Genomic DNA, 25302 nt, shown 5'->3' on the forward strand with positions numbered 1-25302 from the left:
TAGTGGCTATCTTTGTTAGTGTACATTGTACAAGCTTTATAAAAACAAGGTTCTAATTGGCTTTTGATTCAAAACTTAATTCTCTGCCAGTAACGATAGTTTCCTTTTACTGCTCAGCAACCTAACCTCTCTGTTGATTGCTTTTGACAAGAATTTGAACAAACAATTCTCCGTAATTTATTTTTATCCTGCTATTTCTGGCTGTTTTTCAAATGGTACAGCTTAGTGACTTTATAAACCATGGCCAACTAATCTGAGGAATTTAACTTGTGGGAATGGCCAGTGCAATTGCAGTGTTGAAGTATTAGAGTGAAGGTACGGTTTACTTCCAGTGTCTCTGGAGAATAAAGGCAAGACAAAGTTGGGCCTTACTAGTTGAAGAAGCGGGAAAGGGGACTTAAGGGGTCTTGTGGGGCTCTTGGGCAAAATAGCATGCACACCCTGTGATGCACCTTGGGATTGTGCTACAACCCAGCTTTCCCATTTACTTCCCTGCATCACTCAGTTCTGAAGCTTTGTGGAGAAAAAAAAAAAGCTCATCTTGTGAATCAAACATTCTTAGTATGTGGCTGTTGTAGAGCATGAGACAGTTTGGTTGGAACATAAGCTTTCTTCCTCAGTTTCCCTATCTATTCAAAAACTGGGATAAGATTTTCCTGGAACATTTTGCAGGCTGTCTGGACCTTGGAGTAGCAGCTGCCATATTTCTTGTGGTATTAACACTGCAAGTTCCGCTGGATTTGGCACTTCCAGAAACAAACAAATCCTTCCTGCTCAGAAACTATGAGTCATTGAAGTAGCTAAAACCAGCTCCTTTGAAATAAATGTAATGCCTTTATACTATTAAGTTTATAGCATATAAAAACTCCTGAAGATCTGCAAATTTAGCTCTTATATAAAACTTTTTGCTGCACACAGTTGTTCCTTAATGGCTGACAATGTTCCAGTCCTGCTGCTCCCCGAGCAGCCTCTGACAGCTGACTTTTTATTATCAGAGGGAGAGGTTTAATTGTATTATCTTTGGTTTTTGCCCTTTCCATATATCTGTGCAATTTTATAATTTTTGGGTATCTTGGAATAGGTACTAGTTGAATTAAATACTTATTTTAATTTTAAATCCCTTCTCTCACTGTTAATGTTTAATTCACATTCTTTATTCAAAATAACATATACACTTTAAAAAAAAAAAAAAAGGCAAGCAAAAACCTCCTACTGAAGCTTTGTAATGAATAAAAGACTGCTTTAAGGAATGGCCAGGTTAGCTATGAATTTAGCTCGGTATAAGGATCACTTTCTAATAGGTATCATCTTGTAATTTCACGTCTAATATAAAAATGTGCTCAAAAAGAAATTATAGTAAGAAATAAATAACAGCTGTGAAATACTATTTCCCAAATGCTTTCTGTTTGCACAATTTCCAGATGGAACGTATTACTAACTAGGAGGTTATTTTACATCTGTTCAACCTTCAAAATCATATAAGTCTTCTAGATAAAATCGTTGAAATAACAATAAAAAGCTATATCTGAATTTGTAGTCAGAAAAAGGGTTCTATTGGCTTAGTTCAAATTTGTTCATTGTGGCACTTAAGCTCTGTCATGTAAAATAAAATATTAAAGTCCAGGTTATAAAGGTAATGTAGGCTATATTAAAGAAGGTGAGGGTGCAGAGCAGATGGTTGGAATAGAGGGGAAGATTAAAAGCAGTTTATAGAGCAAATAAAAACTTCGGTATGCTCTACTGAAATACACGTTTGTTTCTCCAGAGTCACATTTTGATTTTTTTCCTCTCTTACAGGCAAACGTACAAATGTCTACCACAAGACTAAAGTGTGATATGTTATGTTTTTTACCATAAGCACCCATAAAATGAGCTCCATTGCAGACAGGTATGTTAAGAGACACTGAGAGTTTGGGGGGAATTTCTGTTCAATGTTTTCTATAATAGTTGTATTATTAGAGTTAATATATAGAGAACAGTAATTTATGCAAAAACAAGGAATGAGTTTTTTGCTACCTTGATACTGTTATTTTTATAATCTTTAGATTCATTTAGAGTCATTGGAAATAATGTTTTTATTGTTTGAGATGAATCTTAAAATGTATGACTTTTCAGACACGGAACAGCATCTGTGCAAGTTGAGTTGATTTTTTCTGTTTACTTGATTTTTATTTTTTTTAAAGTACTTCAATATTTGATTAAGGAAAACAAATACACTTAAACGATTAGTGGTGCTGCAGATGACAGTAAAGTGACCTGCTAACCTATTTCAAGGGAAAAGTAATAGCTGAGCCATGGTTTCTGCTTGATTCCTTACACTGGACTTTCTTAGGAGCTCAGGTGATAGATACTAGGTCCTTAATATGCTGGTTTTGAGACTTCAGGAAATGGAACTTGCATAAAACTTACAGAAAGTCAACCCCATTCTGAATAAATAACAATAAAAATGTACAGTAAACCTTTTAAAATGTTTATCTGACTTTCCATTTTTTGGTGAAGTTTGTTGATTTTCACTGAAACCTCAGCCAATTGAATATAAGAATTCCTTCTGAAAGCTTACGTTTATGCAGTGATATAGAAAATAGTTACTTCCTAACATCACCACTGTCTGTACTGTATGATTGCTTGATGATTTATCAGTTACAAATCAGAGAGATGAAGTAAGCTTGTTAGATGGACTTGCCTCAAGGGAAGGAAATACTATGTTGGAAAATTAGCCTGATGTTAATGGGTGGGGACACAGCAGTCAGTGAGAGGACAGAACTAAATAGGCTGAAAGCAGGCAGAAGAAATGGGACAAATAAAATGTGAACAGCAGTTTTAGAAAACAGAATGGTTTTGCCTTGACTTTTAAAAGGAAATCAAACAAAGGTATTGTATGAAGTATGTTAAGGCATCTTGAAAGGAAAAAGTGTTCTGATTTTGGTATTTTAGGACCTCTTTAGCAGTACAGTGGCAATTGTCGAGTTAAAAATAAATGATACTTGGTTAGGAACCAAATATAATGAATAATTACTGGTACTGTTTAGAGTCAATTGTATATTTATAATATCACTTGCGTGGATGAAGTATAGCATATTTCACAGCCCTCTTCCATTATTGATACTTCATTACTTAAGAAAAATGTACTTTCTTACTGTAAATTATTGTCATATTTGTAATAGGAGTTGTGAATAAGTAGAGGTAACAAATTATTTTTGTTCTCTGATGTTTTCAAAAGGATAAGGTAATGCAAATAATCAAAAAGATGGAAAAATAGAATTAAGTAGTGCTCAAGTAAGGGTTTGCACAGGGTTGTGAGTTATCATGAGAAGCCTGAAAATAATTTGGGTCATGTCAGAAATGTACATCTTTTTTTCTTTCTCTTTAGTAAATGTCCTACGAGAAGAACTTGTAGGTGTCTTGGTTTTGGGTTATTGCTGATGGTCCTTGTGAGACATCACAGTAAAACAGTTCTTCAATTTCTTTATGTAGATGAATGAATGATGAATATGGAAGTCTTTTTTTTTTTTTCTTCCTTGTTGTGTTTGCACGCCAGAAGAGAGAGATTTTACCCTCTCTCATTTATTTATTTCTTTATCTTTCAGAAATGATGGAAGCATTTTTGATGGGCTGGTGGAAGAAGATGACAAAGATAAAGCAAAAAGGTAATTTTTTAGCTTACCTACGCTAAGAAATGTTGTATACTTGGACCAACCAAGAAGATTTCTAAACAGAATAAAAATGTGATTATTGTGTAATCAACCATATTATTTAACAGCATTCTCTTACTGTTATTCTCTAGATATGTTGTGTATTTGTAATTGTGGTTCAGTTATTTGTATCTTTGTTTAAGGGAGCTTTATTCTGAAGGCTCAGGTGCACCCCTCCATGAATGAAGAAACCATTCTTCAAAAACTGGTGTCTGTGATTTCGAGTAGGTGTTCCTGTGTCAGTTCTCACGGCAGAGATTCTGAAGGGGTTGTTTCCATCAGGAACCTGGCAGTAGAACGAATCTTATTTTAAGTACGTGTCATAGTTGCTGTAAAACGTTTTCTCTTTTGTTTTTCAGAGTGTCTAGAAACAAGTCTGAAAAGAAACGTCGAGATCAGTTTAATGTACTTATCAAAGAGCTGGGTTCCATGCTTCCAGGCAATGCTCGGAAGATGGATAAATCCACTGTACTGCAGAAGAGCATTGACTTTTTACGGAAGCACAAAGGTAATTGTAACAAGAAGAAAAGTATTTCCAAGTTGTTAAAATGTTTATGATACTCACTTGGTACATAAAAACATTAACAATTCTGCAGTTCCTTTAAGGAAATTGTCAAAAAATGTAAAGGGTTCTTGAATAAAGATATTCTTAAGATTATAATTTAGGTAGCAGAGCTATAACTGTTTTTGACAGTATTTTGCAGAATCAGTGTGTACTTTTTTGTTTGTTTTTATCCCATAGTTGTCAAACAATTCTGTTTCATAAAGAGAAGCATGCATTTTTGAAGTAACCTTGAAGTTGTTACGTTCACATGGAGACCTTTAGAATACAGCTGCTTTACAAGGTGCAGGTTGTAAACGTTGTTGTCTCCAGCAAGCTTTATTGGGCTAGGTTGTTTCATGAGAGAGTGTGCCACACAATGGGAATACAGACATGGAACACAGGCTTTTTCCTCTACCTAGAACATTGAGGGGGGAAAAAGGGGAAAAAAAGAACTACACAGAAAATCTGTAAATGCTTTAAGCTGAACGTTCTGTTTTTTAAGACATATCCATTGGTACATAAGCCAACGAGTGTGTGTTTTGTAAACTTGAACACTAAATGTCAAAACTAGGAATATCTTTGAACATCTTCGCTATGTTTTTGTTTTGAACATCTTCTCTATGTTTTGGTTGTTTGCATCAGCTGATGGTTGGATATACTGAGATATGCTGTACTGAAGTTCAATATAGATTCTTATTTCTGTTATCAAAAACTTCTACCAAGCCTACACTGTTTATGGCTGATATTTCTGTATGTGAAAAATTCCTATTCCTGCTCCTACACTTGTTCTTAATATGGCACCCTGTGGTTCACACTGCCAAAAACAAGATTAAAATTCAAGAAAGCAAGCTCTTTTGCTGGTTAACCCATTTCCCTGAGGAATTTATAAGCATGTATACTAACTAGAAAGCAGCAGGGACAAAATAAGCTACCATTAGGTTAAAAAACACAATAGATGAAGCTAGCTTAGGCAAGGCTAAGTGTGTGAATAGGTAAGTGATTATCAACAGTATGTTTGTCAGTTTAAGGTATGTTACAGTATGGTAAATATTTTTCCATGCCTGAATATGTCTCTTCGATTAGTATTATGGTCACGTTTCAAGTGGCACCAGATGTGTACTGAATAGTGCCATTAGAAGGGTAAACATAATAATTAAAATGGAAAGGGAAGTGGAATAATTTGTGCAAGTATTCATAAGTTGGTTGATTATTATTTTTTTTTGCCAAATAAATGCTGATTATGCTGGTTTAGTTCCATGAGATAAGTTTTTCTCATAACAAATAGAAAAGTAGTATGAAAGCGTCTTTCCTGTAAAGGTTCTGTAGGCTCTAAAGTCTTCATAAAAGTTTGTTCTGTTTCAAAATGACTTTATCTTGTATTAGTGATTCCCTGTAATATAAAGTATAGAATGAACACAGCTGTCAGCCAGCAGCACCAGTTGTAACTCTGTCTTTGAAGGGCTTTCTTATTTCCATTGTTTGGTTGCTGGTTTTTTATGTGGTTTTGCTTGGTTGTTTCTGGTTTTGAGGATAAAAGGGAAAAAAAAAAGAAAGAAAAAAAAAACAGCACTGGAGATGAATGCTTTTTAAAGCCTGGAGCTTTTGTCCTTTACCTGATGGGACAGAACATAGCTTTGTGTGACTACACATTGCACATTAAGGTCTCTGACTACAAGTGCATACCAGAATCGCTCTGAACTTTTTAAGATTAAAATATTTGGGACAAAATCTTGGCAGAGTTCAGAAGCTCTCTTTGCCTCCTGAGGCTCTTGGATCTGTTTGTTACATTAAAATAGAGTGACCCTAGCAGCGAATAAATTTTTGAGCAATGATTAGCTGCTCTACTGTTGAAAATCCTACTGTGTTCAGCCACCAGGTTTTGATTAACTGTGTTGCTTCTGGTTCTTTCTGGACCATTTCCACTTTGGCTGAGCTTGGTACACTGGAAGCAGGTCCAGATGAACTATGTTATCTGCTTATTGGCCAGAGCGGATTCTGTTTCTTATTGTAAAAACCAACAGGATAAGCACTCTGAAATTATATTACTGAGAGCTTCTCACTTGGCAATTCAGCTTTGAGTCCTGCACCTTGCTTTGAATTGCTAAACAAGAAAATTGTGAAAATGCTGAAATACTGAAAAATCTGGCTTATTATGATTACAGCTAGTAGATTTATATTAATACAGCCCACTGATAAATGCTACAGTTCTTGGCCCAGTAGGCAGTTTCTTTTGAGGACGCTCAGTACTAATGCCGAGTTGCTTCAGATCCACGATCTGAGGGCTGAGTGAGTTGAAGGTGTGCAGGTTTGGTTGGGCTCCTGTCTTTGGTGCCTGGCTCAGGAATGTGGCCTCAGTGTCATTCATCTTTTAGCACAACGTTCTGCCATCATTTTAAAACATTTCTCTAAAGGTACCAAGTGAATGTTCTTTTCCGGGTTGCTTTCACTGTTTTCCAATATTATCCTTATTGCTCTCTGGGAAATGAAAAAGAGTGCCCATAGTTGTGGTGAGATCATTCAGAACAGTTTGTTAAAGGCATAAACTTCAGCTTTTCTTCAGCGTAAATTGTCTGCTGTGGAAACCAAACTGATTTTTTTAGTTCTGCACTGGGTTGGCTATATGGGCCAGAATAAGCCAAGAAATGGTGCTTTTCCAGTTCTAAAATGAAGATTTTCTGTTTTGTGGACAGAATGTATTAAGCTCCTTGGATTTCACCTCTGTGGTGATGGCAAAGCTTTTTATTTTCATGTTCTTTGACTTCCCACTCACTGTGAAATGTATTTGTTCAGATGGAAAATTTAGGTTTGGGGTTATATTTAGATTTTGTTTATTCTCTAGCCCACTCTTACTGCTTTATGATACCATTTCAGAATGAATAGCAAAGGCCTGATGAAGTTATGCATTTTGTGAAATGTGATCGTTGAATATTCAGGTCCTTCGTATTAGCCAGTCTTTTTAATTCCTCCTTGCAGCTTTTGATTTGTTGCCAGTTCCCTGTATAATATATATAATAATATATTAGTTCCCTGCATAACATATAATAATAATTCCTTGTTGTTCCCTCTTCTTTTAATTGAGTATAAGGCTCTTCATGAAGTTTTGCCCGGTTTGAGAAACAAAATTCTGAAATTTTCCAGCCTTTTGCATATTTAAGTCAATTCCAGGTTTTCTGTCATGTGAATTTCCAAGTTTTGAGCTATGTGAATTAATAAAATTCACATGAACTTCCTACAGATTTCTCCATTTGAAATCAAAAGCATAAAGACACATTTTTGTTCTGATTCATCTAAATGCTTGATTCACGTTTACTCGTTCAAGGTTGTTTTTACAACCAGTGCCTCTGTAATGCCCCTGTTAGTCATCAGCACTGAGGTACTACGCAGTTTTTCTTCTTGTTGTTCCAGTTACCATTTGAAAAAGAAGCAGTAGCTTTCACAACCCAGGGTCTAATTTTGCTCAGCAGCCTTTGCATCTCTCATTTACGTATGGAAAGTTAATCTATACATTTCTCTTAAGTGCTACTTAAGAGAAGACTTAAGACTGAGGGGGAACCTTACCAGCATATTACAAATATTTGAAGGTAGGGTGTCAAGAGGATGGGGCCAGACTCTTTTCAATGGTGCCCAGTAACAGGACAAAAGGCAATGGGCACAAACTGAAGCACGGGAGGTTCCAGCTGAATATGAGGGGGCACTTCTCTACTGTGAGGGTGACAGGGCACTGGGACACATTGCCCAGAGATGCTGTGGAGTCTCCTCTGGGGATATTCAAAACCTGCCTGGATGCCATCCTGTGCAACATGCTCTAGGTGACCCATCTTGGTAGGGGGGTTGGACCAGATGATCTGCAGAGGTCCCTTCCAACCTCAACCATCCTGTTACAGGAATCTCTGTTCATTTCCAAATTTGTCTCTGTGTACAAAGCAGACTTGTAGCGATTCTGGAGTGGGGTCTGTCGTACAGCTCGTAAAAGTCTTTTTTCCAAACCTACTCTTTTTTAATGTAACTTTATATCTTTATAAACAGCAGAAAAAGGTGGGAAGAAGAGAAGGGGCTGACAATTTTTAGTGTAAAGGTTAGAATGACCAAAATTGGATAAGATAGTTGGGTATTGGGCGTTTAATGACCTTAACTGATGGGTAAATCCTTATACTCTGTATTTGTTTGATTGTAGAAATTACTGCACAATCAGATGCCAGTGAGATTCGACAGGACTGGAAACCGACATTCCTTAGTAATGAAGAGTTCACACAGTTAATGTTAGAGGTACATTATTTCTATTTTCTTGGAAGTACAATGTTTCCTGAAAGGGAATGATTCCATGATGATGTTTTTCTGTTTGATGGCTTGTCTTCTCATTTTCATATTTTAATTGTTTTCATGAAGGTAAACAGCTGAATTTTCTGTGTATACAGTTTAATGAATAATTGTGTTCTTTTAACTGCATTTTCAATGACATAAAACAAAGTCTACAAATAAACATATTTACCATAAAAGAAAAGTTGGTATTTTAAACTATCAACATTAGGAAGGTACTAGTCAAATGAAACGTTACACGTAAACTAAAGTCCTAATTATAAAAAGACTCAACATATCCACTGTAACTTCTGAGGGATAAAGAACTTAACGTATTTACTTGATTCACTTCCCAAAAATGGTGCGTGAGTTTTACTTTGCTAAAGACAATTGCTGAAATAGTTAGATTACTACTAGAAATAAACTTTCAGTTTAAACTATCATTTCCTTGAAAATGAGGCTAAGTCAGTAAAACAAGTTCTAATAATAGCTGAATGAAAAACAAAGCAAATGAGCAAGCACTGACTGATTTTCATTCCATAGCTAAACCTGTTCTTTGAGGTGCAGATTAAAAATGTTTAAAGTTTCATTTTTTTGTACTTAAAAATGTTCCCCCAACCCTTTGTAGTTGGGTTGTGTATTTTTACAGTAAGTTAGTGAAATAACTGTTTCGGCTTTTTGAGATGTTTTGTAGCTGTTTCTGGTGTTTTTCCAGTCCCCTGACAAAATAGGCATCCGCAACTAATGACTTAAAGCTAGAAGAAAGCAATATAAGACTATTTTGTGAAGAAGTGACCTTTAAATTTTCTATTTAGAAGCTCTGTCATGCTTTTCTGTTTGGTAATGTTCCACCAAAAGACAGTCATGTTATTTTAAGCAGGAGTAAGTTTGAGCTAAGTGGAAGATAAGGCAATCAGAACTGTATCTCACAGTCTTCAGATTTAAATGAAATCTGGTACAGGTTTCTTTTATGGAGGTTGGGGCTATTGGGATTCTAAATACTGAAATAAATGGATTTCACCACCTCTTTCACTTGTTCTTTTCTTATGATCATTTTTCCACCTCTTCATGCGTTTGCCTTTAGCTCATTTTCCTGAGCTTTCTGGTGTTTAAAGTGATGATAGAATTAAAAACAACAGGCAGGCAGAGTGGGATGCCACAAAGATGGAGGAAATAGTGGCCTCTGAAGTCATAGTGTTTAAGAACAGAACAATACAGAAATTGTAATGCTCATAGTATAAATGCAAGACTAAGAAGTTTTAATAGTGAAAAGTAATGTAATTTTATATTAAACTCAACTAAAATTGGCCTAAATTCTTTTCCATGTTGAATATAACTTTAACATTTTTGATATGCTGTTTCTTTTTGTTTAACTGCCCATTATGTTTAATTTCAGGCTCTTGATGGTTTTTTTTTTAGCAATTATGACAGATGGAAATATAATATATGTGTCAGAAAGTATAACTCCCTTACTTGAACATTTGCCAGTAAGTATGAATTGCTTTCTGTAACACACCAGCTTGTCTGTGGATGCTGTTTTGCTATGAGTACTAATATCTTTATTCTTTTTGACCTTATAGCACAGATGTGTGCTGCATTCTAATACTCTGCCTTTTCTTCAGCACAGCTCCTTGCTACTGGTCTGTCTCCTATATTAAACATTTCCTTTGGAAATGCAGAATACAGTCAGCACATTTATGCAGGATTGTGAAGTACCAGACTAGCTTCAGACTTGACTCTTCAACATAACTCAAACAACAAATCTGACTGTAGGAGACCCTTTAGAGTTCACACCTATCATAGCCTCTACGTGAGTTAGAAGAATATTGCTAAGGAACAATTTATTGGAATATATTTACACTAGCGTTTTACTACTTATTTGCCAAAGAACTCTTATAAGAAATACATTGCTGCCGATTCTGCTTTTTAGGCTAGGTATATACTTTGTATTTTACTATATTCACTCATTTTTAATCTTGGTGGCATTGCTCACTGGTAAATTCAACATCCTAGTGTTTTGAAGTTACCTTTAAATAAAGCTGCTAGGAAATGCAAAACATTAGTACTCAAAGATGTAAACGGTTGATGAGTGTAACGGTGACTTTTTTTTCTAGAAAAGATGGACAAATTATTAGTATGGGCTAGTTGTCATACTATATTAAGAGTAGTTCGCACAACTTGGAGAGACATATTTTTAAAATGATTTGTCCAAACAAATTGCTCTATGGTATGCATCATACCAGCTTAAGAATTTTGAAAAATACACAGGTAATCGTGATTTCTAAAATCTAATGTTTACCCAGTTCTCAGAGGCAGAGTTATCCATTACTTTTAGATGTGATTTATGTATTCTAAACATATATGGTATGGCGTCTCTTTTTCGAACACTTAATTACATACATTAATGCATTTAAACAGTTGTTCAGTTTTATTGCAGTCATCTGTAAACTCCCAGTTCTGTGTACGTAGTTGTGGAACTGATTCTAAAATATATTCATAAAATCAATTCCAATTGGCTGTAGCTATTGATAATACAGTAAACTATTGTAGGGACATGCTGTCTTTTGTTATAAAATACTGTTTGGTGGTATTGGATGCCACCGAGAGGTTGTAATTCCCTAGAACACCACTGTATAATTTCTAAATCAAATGCTGCTTTACTTGGAATTGTTGCATTCCAGGGGGGTTAATACAGGCTCCAGCATACTTCAGTGTGTATGTTTGTCTGCTTAATTGATGGCATTTTTCATGAAGTGGTTCAGAGTGTCAAGACAAAAAAAATGAGATTTTTAACTTGCAGAATGTTCTTGTGTATTCCAGCAGGTGGCTTTATTGAGTTAGTAGGATTTTATAGATATTTTTCTGATCTGTGGCATTGTGTTGCATTAAAATAGTAGGCTTTCTGATATTGCGTGCATGCCTTGCATTATTTTAATGTTTATTAAATCTTTTTCTTTCAGTCTGATCTTGTGGATCAGAGTGTATTTAATTTTATCCCAGAGGGGGAACATTCAGAAATTTATAAAATACTGTCTTCTCATCTGCTGGAAAGTGATTCGTTGACACCAGAATACTTAAAATGTAAGTAGTTGCATTAAAAACAATCTGCACTGTATCATAGCTGATCAGTTTCTTTTCCAATGTTATTAAAGCAGAAATGTGTAGGTGAGGCCAGCAGAATGAAATATACAGCTTGAATAGAAGCACTTTTTGTGGAGGTATTTTCTTTTTTTTCCCCTGAAGAGTAAAATCTTTAGTGTTGCATTGCATTTCACTCTCTATATTAGAAATGCTCATCTTGTTCATATAGTTTCCATTCTGACAATTCTAGCAGTTTACAAGAATGAAAACAGTTCAGTGGGCGTCGGAAGTACATGCAGTTATGTTTAGGGCAGCTGTTGCTTTAAGATAGTTCTATTTTTCATGGGTTCCCTGTTTCATTGGCATTCAGTCCTTCATGAATAAATTCTAAAGTTCTTTCCTTTAGGTTAGTAGTATCGCGCTGGTTAAAAGCAGAGTCTGTAGCTGTTTGTGATCACCACATTTACAGTATCTCAGTATAAGTATGCAACTTAATTATTCCTGCTTTCCATTTCACGTTGTCTGTGTGTTTCATCAACCATGCAGTGTTTTAATTTGTTTGTTCTTTTTTCAGCAAAAAATCAGCTAGAGTTCTGTTGCCATATGCTGCGAGGAACAATAGACCCAAAAGAGCAACCTACATATGAATATGTAAAATTTATAGGAAATTTCAAGTGTTTGAATAATGGTGAGTAATTTCCCCCACATTGGAGTGGAATACATAGGAAGCTTCATAACTGAACAGGCTTGGGGTGATTGTGCTAAACTTAAGGAAGAGCTAAAATTGGTCTTTTAAAAGAAGAGCCTGAAACAGAGTTATATCACTTTCATGTTGTTTTAATGAAAATGAAGTAAAACTGCCCATTAGGTATTACATGCATCTTGTAAAGCATTTTTGAATTGAGTATAAGAAAAATTTGCATCAGTGCTTTAAAATGAGAGCCCAAATTAACTTGAGTATAATCAATATTTAAGCAGATGACTAAGTAACTTGAGGATTGCTAGTACTGAGTATTCACAATTCTTATTATTCTTGCAGTGAGCTGGGAAGTGAAATGTATGTTTTTTCCCCCATTTCAAGTCCGTACTTTTTGATGACAGGAGTTACCGCTTAGATGAGTCGATTGGCCTTTACAGAATTTGACTTTTCTGCACTGATTGGTTTCTCTCTTCCACAGAAGTTATTTTTATTGGTTATTTCCACTTTTGTATTGCAGTATTTCAAGTTAGTTTGGCCAGCCTGTGCTGAGTAGCTACTTGAGAGGCATGTTTATTTGGTTAGTCAGACAAATGGATTGTGTGGTATGGTCAGTAGTCTTCATGAAGATCACCCCCCCAAAAAATTATCAAAAACATTGTCTTGCCTATGTTTTTTTTAATGTGTTGTCAGTATTTTTCCCATAGGGAAGTAGGGAGAGGTTGAGTGTTAGTGACAAAAGTGTGTATCTAATACTGTAGGAAAGATAAGAAAAAACAGGTCTGTAAAGGCCAAATATGATGTTAGTTCCTGAAAGAGGAGTTGGGAAAATGCAGGCAGGCTTGTCAGGTGCAATTCAGTATCAGGAAGTATTCCAGAGCAAATAATTAAACTGTATAGGAGCTTCAGGAAGCTAACAGAGTTTAATAGCAGCCATTGTGGATCTTTCAGGTACAAGTAACATTCACATCAATTCAGTTTTTTCTACCAGAGTAATACACTGTGTGATTAAGAGGACAACTCATGTACTTTAATTCAGCTTTTGACACTTATCATATTACATTCTCATGAATGTGTAAAGGAAGCACATATTAATTGAAATTGCTAGAAAGTAGCTGTAGGAACTGGTTGGAAAAATTATCCCTGTTCACTGTGAAAATGAAATTTTAAGGAACGTCTTCTGGATTTCATCAGTATTTTCATTAATGTCATGAATAATGGGATGTAGTTTGCAGTCATGCAGTGATGCAAGAACCTGCAAGAATGCTAAAAACATTCTAATGCCCCAAATATAGAAAATATTTTGGTTTTGGTGAAAAAACAGCAGACACATTCAGTAAGAACAAATGCAACACACGGCATTCAGGACCAGATGTCCTGCAGAGGTCCTTTCCAACCTCAGCCATTCTGTGATCCTGTGAAAGAAAAAAGAAATTGCTTTTCTATTTCTAATGGAAAGAGTAAGGAGCTATAAGCTTAAATTGCATAAAGAAACTTCAGTAGAAGTTCTAGTCTAGCGTTGACCTAGAACCACTTAGGCTTGGAAGTGCCTGAGAAAGGTTTGGGGTCACCATCATTGGAGCTTGTCCCTTTGTGACTCCTTCCATCTCTGTGATCCAATAAGTGAAATTTGTTTGTTCTCAGCTTGATGTCCAGATTCTCTCACACATAATTGTGTCTTTGTTCTGTTACTCATTTCTGTCTTCAGCTTGTGTCATTTGAAGGTGATGAAAGCCTAAATAAGAAATACTTAGCTCAGAGTTCAGAAGGAAAAGTTAGCAAAAGCTGATACAAAATAAATTTTAAAGGTATTTTGAAGGAAGATATATTCTAGTAATTTTTAGTAGTTACAAAAAAGGGTTGCAATTGTTATTAGTTTCTAAAAACTGCATTATCACAATTAATACATAAACTGTAATTTTAGTTGAGAAAGTTACTTGATGGTTGTGTTCCCATTGCTATTATTCCTGTGCATAGCTGTATATATATTATATGTAGCACTTTTCATAATGTATACATTCTAAAGAAATGGCGTTAGATAAATACTTCTGATTTTGTCTTGCGATATTCATGTCATTCTCCTCCATGCTGATACTATAATCTATGTTGGCCTCTTGTTCTCTGTCTTCCCTCAGTTCCCAACTCAGCACACAACGGTTTTGAAGGAACTATTCAGCGATCACACCGGCCTTCATACGAAGACAAAGTTTGCTTTGTAGCCACAGTTAGATTAGCTACACCTCAGTTTATCAAGGTATGAAGAATTGAAATCACTTTCATATCATTTTTAAATGTACTCTGACCAGGAAAACTTCAGAGAAAATGCATACAACGCTTCAAATATTAATGAAAACTAAAAGGAATTTCATTATGTGAAACTGAAAATATCTATGTTTCTTACTTCACATACAGATAGGTTAAATGTTATGCAAAGCATCAAATGAAGTTGCTATGGTGAGTGCCATTTCTAAATAGTCATAAAAATAATATTATGCAAAAAATAAATTTGCGAGTCCTTAAGAGTATAATTTAGCTAGTTCACTTGAAACAGTTAAAGATAACACTGAGGTTCCACTTTCACTGGAAAAGTTAATAATTTGAGTTGATATTGCTGATGGTCTTGCTCTAGTTGGACACAGAAGCAAATCTTGTAGGGCTTAATTAAAGCTTGTATCATTTGTCAGTACCAAAGTTAGCTTTATAGACCTCTTCCATTTTGTTTCCGCACTGTTTGTTATTCAGTAACTTGTTTTTTTAAAGAGAACATTTCACATAACTGCTAATGCACAACAAAGATGTCTTTACAAGTCTAGAATTGACATGGACAAAACGTAAGACTTTATTAAGACTAAGCCTGTTCCTCGCCAAAATCTGTCAAAATAAATAGGATTTAGTACAGGATAGTCTGTGATTGCGATTTGAATTATATATTTATACAAATATATATTAATGAAGGTACAGGACAGTCTACTATCCCATGTTTGTTTTGATAATTCAGTTCTAAAGAAATGCCATGAAATGTATATGGCACGTGGTTAACCTGCTGTTATGCAGAACTCTCTGAATATTTCAATATTCCACATGTAAATTGAATGCACTGCTATCTTAAGCTGAAGATTGTTAGTAGTAGACTCAGAAGATATGGTAGAAGACATGGTCTATACCTTGCACTTTGAGTTCATGCTTCATGAAGATTTGCAAGAAAAGATGGCAGTATTTGCAAATATTTTGATTTTTTGAAGTCCTGCTTCTGGAGGAGGATCTTTCAGGTCTCTCTCAGTCTCTTGAGGGCCATTGAATTATGTGTTATACTCAGGCCAAAGTTTCATTCCCGTTTATCTGAACTTAGTACCTAAGGAAGCTTTCACGTTACAGAGGTTTTAAGATCCTCTCAAAGCTTTCAACTAGTGCTGTTCATCTGAGAAATCTCCTTGTGAAGCCTGTGGACCAAAATTAGAGTGAAGATTTTTAATTTGACAATGTTTGTACATACTCTGTTGATACCTTAAGGTGATACTGAGGCTAACATTGACTACACTTCAGCAAATAGTGTTATGTCAGGAATTAGATTTTAGGATTAGTTTTTAGGAATTAGATTTACTAACAGACGTGTGACTGAGATAGCCAGCAGTGAGAGAAGTATTTTAGCACTGCTTTGTCATATTTAAGGTGGAGCCTTACTGCCCGCTCATCTGCCAACTTTTCTCGTTATTTCAGATGGTTTACAGTTACACTTTTTTTTTTTGACCTAAGATGTCATTTGTCAAGGACATACAGTGCTTTTACAGAAAGCCATAATATGCATGAGAATTAAAGTAATCTCTGAAAGTTCCCGTTGAGGTGTATTTTCTACGTAGGACTGCAACACTGGTATTTTTTGTGACAACTTGTGACATAAGTTTTGCAGAGGGATTATCTCTCTCCATACCTTCCCAATGGTGGGATTTGGCTTTACACATTCTTTAAACCCTTTATCTTGCAGTTTGGCTGGAAAATGATTGAATCCTATCAAGAAGTCAGGATTAATCTCACCAAAAGGATTCTACCAGAAAACTTTTTGGTCCAAATGAAAGTCCTTTCTTTTCTAGATGCCCTGTTGACAACTTCAGTAAGATGTCTTGTTCAACAAGGCAGCTTCTGCCAGGGGTATTTACAGTGGGATATATGTAAATCATGAATATAAAATCATTGGGTAATCTGATGCTGGCTCCTCTGTAACAGTAATATTTTTACAGTGCTTTTACTGCTTGCACTTAAGTTATTTTTACTTCTCTCTTGACTTGTGCCAAAATAATTAGAATAAAAGAAAAAACAAATCAAAAGTGTATATCATGGATATATGCTTGCTTCATCATTTGTTTTACTGTGCTGTTAGTGGTGGTGCTTTATTAAATCCTGTAGCCTTAGCAAGGTAGGTGAGTTTGGGGTTATAAAGGTAGTGTCAGTTCTGAAGGTGAGGCCTTGCTGACTGTAGTCATCTCAGGAGTCACAAAGTTGTGCACAGAGTGATTTTGTTCATTACCTTCATTGTGCAGCTCACTTTCTAGTCATTGTCTTTAGATTTCAAACCAGCAAAGGAGAGGAAAAAAACATTACCTAGTTATGTTCACCTTTTATTTTTCCTTCATAGAATGAAAACTTTTCAGTATCTATTTTAAAACTGCAAAATCCCCACTCTATAAATTCATAGAGTTGTAGAGTATCCTGACTTGGAAGGGACCCACAAGGATCATCGAGTCCAACTCCCACCTCCACACAGGACCACCCAAAAATCAGACCATGTGTCTGAGAGCATTGTCCACCTTGAAAGAATGAAAAGGAGCGTGGTCCCTTAGTAGGAACAACTGCTGCTCTTCTCTTGTGTGGAACTGTTTCAGTTACAGATGTTTACAGAGCAGCAGTGTGCTTGTCTGCCCACATTTAACCAGGGCAGCAGCAGTTTCTGTGTTCCATGCAGTCCTTAGGAAGCTGGTGTGGTACCTGGTTGTGACTGGACTCTGCTGTTCTCCTACCTATGGGAACACTGTTGCAAGCTCCTACAAGTGTGTCAAACGTGCGAGCATCCGAAAAATAAAGATGTACAGATCTCTAATTTTACTGCAATACTTTGCGGGGTGGGTGTATCTGTTTGCAAGCAGCCCATTGTTTGCTTGGAAGGCAGCACAAGAGGAGCTGGCCAAGGACTGACTGGCTGGTGGCACGGGGCTCTGTTATTCTCTCAGCGTGAGGCACAGCACTTGGTGGGGCACCTTTACCTCTTGGGTAGGGGATGACAGAAGTTGGCTGTCACACATTGGTTGTTTGGATGTCTGAGTGGAAGACATTTGAACGGATGTACAGAACACCTTGGGGATTTGTTGAAATAGTGGAAATATAATGGTTCTCTTTTTGTTCATGAGTTTAAACGTAGAAATAAGGTGTTGTTGTTATAGGATGTCTGTGCCCGCAAGCCAGAGATTTAGGGAACTCTGTATCCTAGTTGTATAGTCACAGCGAGGTGACCATCTTCCCCATGTTGCTTTTTACCCATTACAAGCACGTACTGTAGTCAGTGTGTCTGGTGGGAGCATTTCACCTCTTCTTTTGCTTTTTACGAGTTAAAAGTGTAACTGCAGGAACTGTTGATTTCTGCTTGTACTGCTGTGCTTGTAGATACTGAGCGTGAGTTTAATGTCTGGTCGTTCCTTTTAAATCAGCCGAATGTCAGCCTGGCATAGCTGAGTTCAGATTCCACCTCAGTACAATGCATCTAAACAAGCAACAACAATAAAGCTGAATACAAATAATATTATATCTATTGTAGAGGTATCTACTAAATTTAGGTAAGCCTGCATTTCAAAAGAACTTATAAATTAGATTAGAGCAGTTTTGAGAGAGATTTTTGTGTTGTTTTTTTTTTTTTTACTTCTTAGGAAATGTGCACTGTTGAAGAACCGAATGAAGAGTTCACATCTAGACATAGCTTAGAATGGAAGTTCCTATTCTTGGATCACAGGTGCAATTCCTTCTCTGTATAGCAGCAATAGTAGCTCAATCACAGTGATGGCTATAATATTTAGAGCTCACTAATCAGCATTAACTACTCATAGCTTTATGTTGGGTTTAATTTTTAATTTTTTTCAGAACATGTACTGTAAACAAGAAAACATGTATCATGATTTTTTTTTTCTTGTGAAAATAAAATGACATTAATTCTTTATTAATTAGGGCACCTCCAATAATAGGTTATCTTCCGTTTGAAGTTTTGGGAACATCAGGCTATGATTATTATCATGTGGATGATCTAGATAATCTGGCAAAATGTCACGAGCATTGTGAGTATGACCAAGTTGCTAACATGAACAAATCTGCTTTACAGATGTTCACTTTAAAGTTTGTTAAATGGTTGGAATGAATTTTTATGATGTATTTTGTTAAAGTTTTGTTATTCCCATTCATTTGACATTATTGTACTGCTGATCTTGATTTTTTTTTTTTTTTAAATTTTGATACAGAACGAAAAAATAGATGTAACTCTTTGTTATAATATAGATTCTTGATTGTGGTGGACTGGGGTGCACAGCATTATGACTAATGTGTCTCCATTCTTGTAAGAGCATTTAAAAGGCTCTGTAATATTTAATAAAACAATAAAAATATCTAAATATGTAAATGAATAAGATTTTGGTTTAGCTACCATGTACTTATATGTTTTTTTCTTATATTGTTTTTTCTTCTGATTTTCTTTAAAATTTTTTGCATGTAAATATTTCACAATATATAAAAAACCTGCAAAAATAGAAGTTTGAATTTTGGAGTTCTCAGACAAATACAGTATAGATTCCTTCTGGTAGAAAACTGCAGTTTTAAACCTGTTGTTAGTCACTATCAGATTGGACAAGGGTTTGTGATGCGTAGAGTTGGGAAATAGAGTTTGTTATGTAATTGCAATATTTACAGACTGGAAAGACAGTAAACTTTATTTTTCACTTTTATAGTAATGCAATATGGGAAAGGGAAATCGTGTTATTATAGATTCCTTACAAAGGGACAGCAGTGGATTTGGCTTCAAACACATTACTATATCACGTATCACCAGTGGAATTCCAGGCCAGAGTTTATTGTCTGTACGCACACTGTTGTAAGGTAAGTTTTTCACCTAAATCTATATTAGGGAAGTTCTAGTGGTACGGGAGCTGTACTGCTAATATTTTTAGAGGTAGAAAATACAATAAATAATAAAGCATCACTGCAAAGCTTCCTGAGATACTTTGTAAGCAATATACATCTGAAAAGTTCGTTTATTGAGATGTATTTTTAAAATCATCCAGGGATATAGCAGTTATACTTGGTTTGTTCTTCTAGTTATGCAGAAGTTAGAGCAGAAAGACGGCGAGAACTTGGTATTGAGGAGTCTCTTCCAGAGATAAAAACAGATAAAGTGAGTGTCTTCAATCATTTTGTTTTACTTCTTCTTTCTTTCTTTACGTAATAATACGTAAGCAAATACACACTAGCTGGAAGTGTTTGTCCTGTTTAAGTAATTATTTTCATCTCTAAATAGAACAACTATTTAAAATGATCAAAGAAATCTAGGAAGGATGTTTAACTGTAAGTCTACTGCTCCTCTTCTTGGGAGTTCATATGCATGTGATTATAACATGATATATAACAAGATCCGATTTCTGCAGTTATATTCATACATAAATATTCTTCCTTACTGGAAGCACCCACAATCTGAAAAAACAAGGTCAACACTCAAAGATGACTTAAAGGAATTCACAAGAGGCCTAGGAGCTGTTCCATGATGTGACTTTCTCACACTTTTTAGACATACGCAAAAATCATTTTGAATGTCCTTGTAAGCACGGCGAGTCTTAGATGAGCGAGCTTGTGCAGATACTCTGTGGTGTTTTCCCTTGGCAGTTCAGCAAGTTTCATCTGACAGTGCTCCTTCTAGTGGAATTAACTTATCCTTCCTCAAAAGGATAAGCAGTTCACTTGTTACACAAGTGCTCAAACTGAACTGAGTTGCTACAGCAGGAGGTCAGCTGAGCAGTCAGTTTGTGGCATGTCTGCATGCATTTTGGTTAGTAGGCTTATATGGCTCTTTTTTTTTTTTTTAGTTTCTTTTCCAAGGATAAAGATTGACAGTGGAAACTGAGCTTACAGATATCAAACAGGACACTACTTCTGCAGTTAAATGCGTTAAGGGGATTGATTAACCACAGCATGGTCTTAGATATTTGCTAACAGAAATGTACATTGTGTGCTGCATCAGATAAAATAGATGTTTCTGTGTGTCTCTTCAGAGTCAGGACTCTGGATCTGACAATCACATAAACACAGTGAGTCTCAAAGAAGCACTGGAAAGGTTTGATACCAGCCCCACACCATCTGCTTCCTCCAGAAGTTCAAGAAAATCTTCACATACTGCAGTATCAGATCATTCATGTAAGCACCAACTGTTGAAAATATGAAAAAAGCCTTCTAAGTGAAGACTTTCTGCGCTTTACTTAAATTCATATCTAACAGTTAATCATCGTTTTATTAAAAGTGTGCAGATGAGAATGTCCTTTATGATGCTTCAGATCTCTGTTGGCCACTCAGGTTTTCAGAGGTTGTATAATGATTTCTACTTCTAAAAGTACAAGAGCAGACCCTTCAATACCTTAGTTCACTCCATCAGGTCACATTATTGTTGGATATTCAGGGAAAAACAACCAAGCCTTAAGCTTTATTTTTATTCAGGAAGAGCCTCCTGTAATTTGATTATTGCATTTGCAGAATTGAGATTACTATTAACACATCTCTTTCTGTTGTAACTCTGAACATTGTCAGCAACACCAACTAAAATGACAGTGGACACTAGCACTCCTCCAAGGCAAAGCTTATCTGCTCATGAAAAGTCTACACAAAGAAGATCATCTCTGAGTAGTCAGGTAACTCTTCAAAGAAAAATTTTTGTACTTAAATCAGTGCAGTTTACCTTTAAAAGGTATTATTGAATCCATGTAACCTTCATTTTATTTCCTCTGAAAACACATAATTTAAAATGTAACATTTTCACTTGGTATACTTGACAATCATCAATATGGACCTTCAGTGTACAATATTGTAAGAGAATACAGTAATTAAGTGTGTAAGTATTTATGGTTTTGGCCTCAGGGTTTGCAAGATTGTATGTGAATCTATGCTTTCAGTCATACACAACTTCTTTATATGATTCTGCATTTTTAATACATGTATGTAAATATCTGTGTGTATATATAAATATATATATGCAATTGCCAAAACATTACTGTGTGTCCCTACAGAGCATTCATATAGATTTATGTCTCTATGAGTATTGGTGAATACTTTCTGAAATTTTGGTAACATGAGAAAATGTCATGCTTCACATGCTTGGTGCTCATATTCCACTTGAACTAATGCATTTGTTTCAAAAATAGAATGCATATTAAAATATGCATTGTGTAATTTATTGTAAGAATAAATCAAAATTGTCAACTTCTAAACTTGTTGAAAAGTTTTTGCCCTTACTACAAATAGGACTTTGAAGACAGCTTTCATTGTAATTTTTGTTCTTCCTGTTTTATACTACTGATTCTTATATATTTTTAGCATTGGGAACAGTCATATATAGATTATGTATATTATCAATTGTTCTTGTATGTTCTTAGTTCTTTAATATTTAGGGTTAGATATTTCAGGAAATGTGTTTATCAGATGTTCATATGATGCTATTTTGGAATTGACAGTTCATGTAAAGAAATATTTCATGTCAAGTATGAAGTTCATTCTCTTCCAGTTACGGAACAATTTTTTAAATCCTAGTCTTTAAGCTCCCAGTCTCTTGGACAACCAGTAACACAACCAACAGTGTCTCAGCCTGCAACTTTACAGCTCCAGTCCAGCGTGTCCCAGGTATGGATTAAGTTGGTTTGTTATTTTTAAACAGTCTTGGTCTGACTATAAGGTTAAATTCTCTTTCAAAAAATCAGTTCTTTGATGCCAAAGTTACCTTTAATGTTATTCTCTCTAAGTTTCCTGAAGTTTCTCGAAATTTCCTGATTTGGCATTTTTTCCTGTATATTTTTCTTCCCATTATTTGTGTGGAAATAGTTTTTGGCCATTAAGAACGTAGATGTAAACACAATTCAAGAGAAAATATTTTGGGCATGAATTTAAAAATCCATCTAGGATCATGATAACTTACTACACATATGCTTGTAACACAGGTTAACTTAGTCTTTGAAACAATTTTATGAAATAAGAACAGCTGTTATTAGGTCTGACTGAAGATCTGTCTCTGTTCTGCAGATACCGTATAGATAGCAAGAGCTTAAATTGACTTATGGCCAGTAGCAAATACTTAGGGAAGAACAGATGTGGCAGACAGTTTCTCTGTGGGCTTAGCTTTCAACAGTTGGTTGCTGAGAGTATCCCCCCGTTATCTGTGTATGTATTAGCTCCAAGTGAATTTTTTTGGTAAACTGGTACAATTACCATTTTTAACCTGTGAAAGTTTTTAGCATTCACAGTACCGTTTATTGCTAAAGCTTTCACAGTGCCAGACTGTTTATATTGGGTGCCAGACTATTTCTTTTGCTATGGTTCTTTTTTTTCCATTATTTCACTACTTCTGATGCATCAATTAAATGTGAGTTCTGTAACATTTTTGTACTCACAGATTTGTCCTTAGATGATGATTACTAGCAGTTTAAAAAGCAGTTCTTGATTTCTTTGCTGCTGTGAGGAAGTACATTTACTGCTCGTGAATTAAATGTTGCTTTTGCTCGTCGTATAATTTATACATGGCACTACAGCCAGTGTTTCAGTTTTCAGCTCAATTAGGAGCTATGCAGCATCTAAAGGACCAGCTAGAGCAAAGAACACGCATGATAGAGGCAAATATTCATCGGCAGCAGGAAGAGTTGCGTAAGATTCAAGAACAGCTTCAAATTGTCCACGGTCAAGGACTCCAGGTGAGTTTGTGTAACTCTTCCACATTTGCTCTATAGAGAATTTAAGTATCAGAAGTGAGATTTGGGCACATAATTTCACAATATGATCTTTGCTGCCTTCTGTCAGCTACCATCTATCTGTACCTTGTGTACTTAAAATTCATAGCATCTAAAGGTACTGTTCCAGAGGCGCCTACCATTTTGCTCCAGAATGTATCTGGATGTGCCCCCGTGTATCCTTTCAGTGCTGAGCAGCTCAAGCCAAGCTTGTGTATGAATCTAAATGTAAAAGGATGTAGTGGTTTTCACTTCTTACATAGTTACACAGCCGTTAGAATATTCGTTCAAAATGTGCAGGATGAGCCTTTATTTTCCCTTTTAGCTCAAGGGTGTAAAATTCCTACCTCTTGAATGAATTCCTGCCTCTTCAGATCTCTTAGGAGATTGGCAAACTATCAGGCTGTGATCCTCCTACACACCCTTCTGGTGAAGTGATTCTGCTTTGCATGATACACTGAAGTAGTCAGCCACAAAGACAGAGAGTCTAGAGGATGCGTTCCCCAGTCTAGCAGCTGAGAGTGAGTGACAAAGACTCAACTACCTAATTCCTGTATTTTGGCCAATATATGTAATTTTGTAATTTTCTTTTCAGCAGCTATCTTTGGAAGAAAAGAATGGATTTTTCTAGTTAAAAACAAAAGAAAAAAATAGTACCACAAGGAAAGAATCTAAGTATTTTCAGGGTGGACTTCGAATAAATAGTAGAAAAAATTACTTCCTGAAAGTATTAAGTATGTTGCTTAAATTCTCTTGAGGAGTAGGAGTTTCTGGCATGAACAGTTTTCAGTGTTTCACTGTGTCTTATGCAAGCCTGCCAGCAGTAGACTGCCTTTATAGATGCTTAAGAAGAGACTCACACTGTGGAGGGACTTTATTCAGTACTGTGCAAACTAGGGGACAGAATCCAAGTGCTGCAGATTGCACGTTATTACCATGTCTCATTGTAGTCTTGGACCTAACGTTTTGTCAAGACTCAGAATATTTTTCTGCTGAATTCAGTATATTAAAATGGTGTGATTCAGTATAACCAATATGGTTTCTTGATCGCCAATAAATACTTCATTCATAGTGCTATGCTTGTATCTATTGAGTGTGAGATTTTCTTCGTTTGAATTAGTTTTACTTCTGGAGATCCTACAAATGATCTCAAGTAAGTTTTATCTTTAGACAGTTACAGGTTACATTGTAAGTTACTCTCTAAATAGTACTTGTTCTTTAAGAACAAATATTAAACCTCAAAGTTCAGGGCTCTAAAATTCAGGATTCTGATTCTTAATTGTTAAAGTAGAGTCTCTGAATACTGACTCTACACAGGAGTTAGCCCTTGGCTCTTTGTGGTTGCAATGCTGTTCCAACATCTGTAATAATTAAGATGAAACTCTATCTTATATTGATTTAAAAGTAATTAAATACGTTTTTTGTTTAAGATTTTGAACAATTAGCAGATTTTTCTTAAAAGCTAATTTTGTGATTTTTTTTTAAGATGTTTTTGCAGCAGTCAACTTCTGGACTCAACTTCAGTTCTGTGCAGCTTACTTCTGGAAATTCTTCAAATGTTCAGCAACTTGCACCAATAAACATGCAAGGTCAAGTTGTTCAGACTAATCAGACTCAAAGTGGGATGAACACGGGCCATACAAGTACACCGCACATGATACAGCAACAGCCTTTGCAGAGTACTGCATCACAGGTAAAACTCTCATTAGTGATTTTGCTGGATAGAGTTGAAAACTGTAGCTGAAACACAACAGTAGCTTCCCTGACTCCTCCCCCTCCCAATTTTTTTGCAACAGTGTCCTTTGACTCAAGTTAATTTCTCAGTGTTCGAAGTTTTACAATTGAAATGTGCTTCTGTTCTTGCTAATGCAATTTCAAATCTTGATTTTATTTTAAAACTTACAAATGTAAATAATTAGTAACTAGTAGCTTTTTAGAAAGAAAACATTCAGCTTGCCTTTTTTGAATTTCTATGAATTTTCTGTTGAT

General features: G+C 35.6%; 1 protein-coding gene across 1 annotated transcript in view; it reads left to right on the forward strand.

Annotated features, from left to right (window-relative positions):
- The window catches only part of CLOCK (clock circadian regulator), a 59071-nt gene that overhangs the window by 26143 nt on the left and 7626 nt on the right, over positions 1 to 25302 (forward strand). The window contains 18 exon segments of the mRNA XM_032185927.1: positions 1798 to 1888; positions 3588 to 3647; positions 4052 to 4200; positions 8411 to 8502; positions 9929 to 9940; positions 9942 to 10019; positions 11493 to 11613; positions 12188 to 12301; positions 14446 to 14564; positions 18223 to 18305; positions 18518 to 18624; positions 19288 to 19435; positions 19655 to 19730; positions 20602 to 20743; positions 21131 to 21231; positions 22127 to 22216; positions 23119 to 23277; positions 24800 to 25006. Coding sequence (XP_032041818.1) covers positions 1842 to 1888; positions 3588 to 3647; positions 4052 to 4200; positions 8411 to 8502; positions 9929 to 9940; positions 9942 to 10019; positions 11493 to 11613; positions 12188 to 12301; positions 14446 to 14564; positions 18223 to 18305; positions 18518 to 18624; positions 19288 to 19435; positions 19655 to 19730; positions 20602 to 20743; positions 21131 to 21231; positions 22127 to 22216; positions 23119 to 23277; positions 24800 to 25006 — 1905 coding nt within the window. The 5' untranslated portion in view covers positions 1798 to 1841.

Source organism: Aythya fuligula, chromosome 4, assembly GCF_009819795.1.
Source record: "Aythya fuligula isolate bAytFul2 chromosome 4, bAytFul2.pri, whole genome shotgun sequence".
In the NCBI taxonomy this organism is placed as follows: Eukaryota; Metazoa; Chordata; class Aves; order Anseriformes; family Anatidae; genus Aythya; species Aythya fuligula.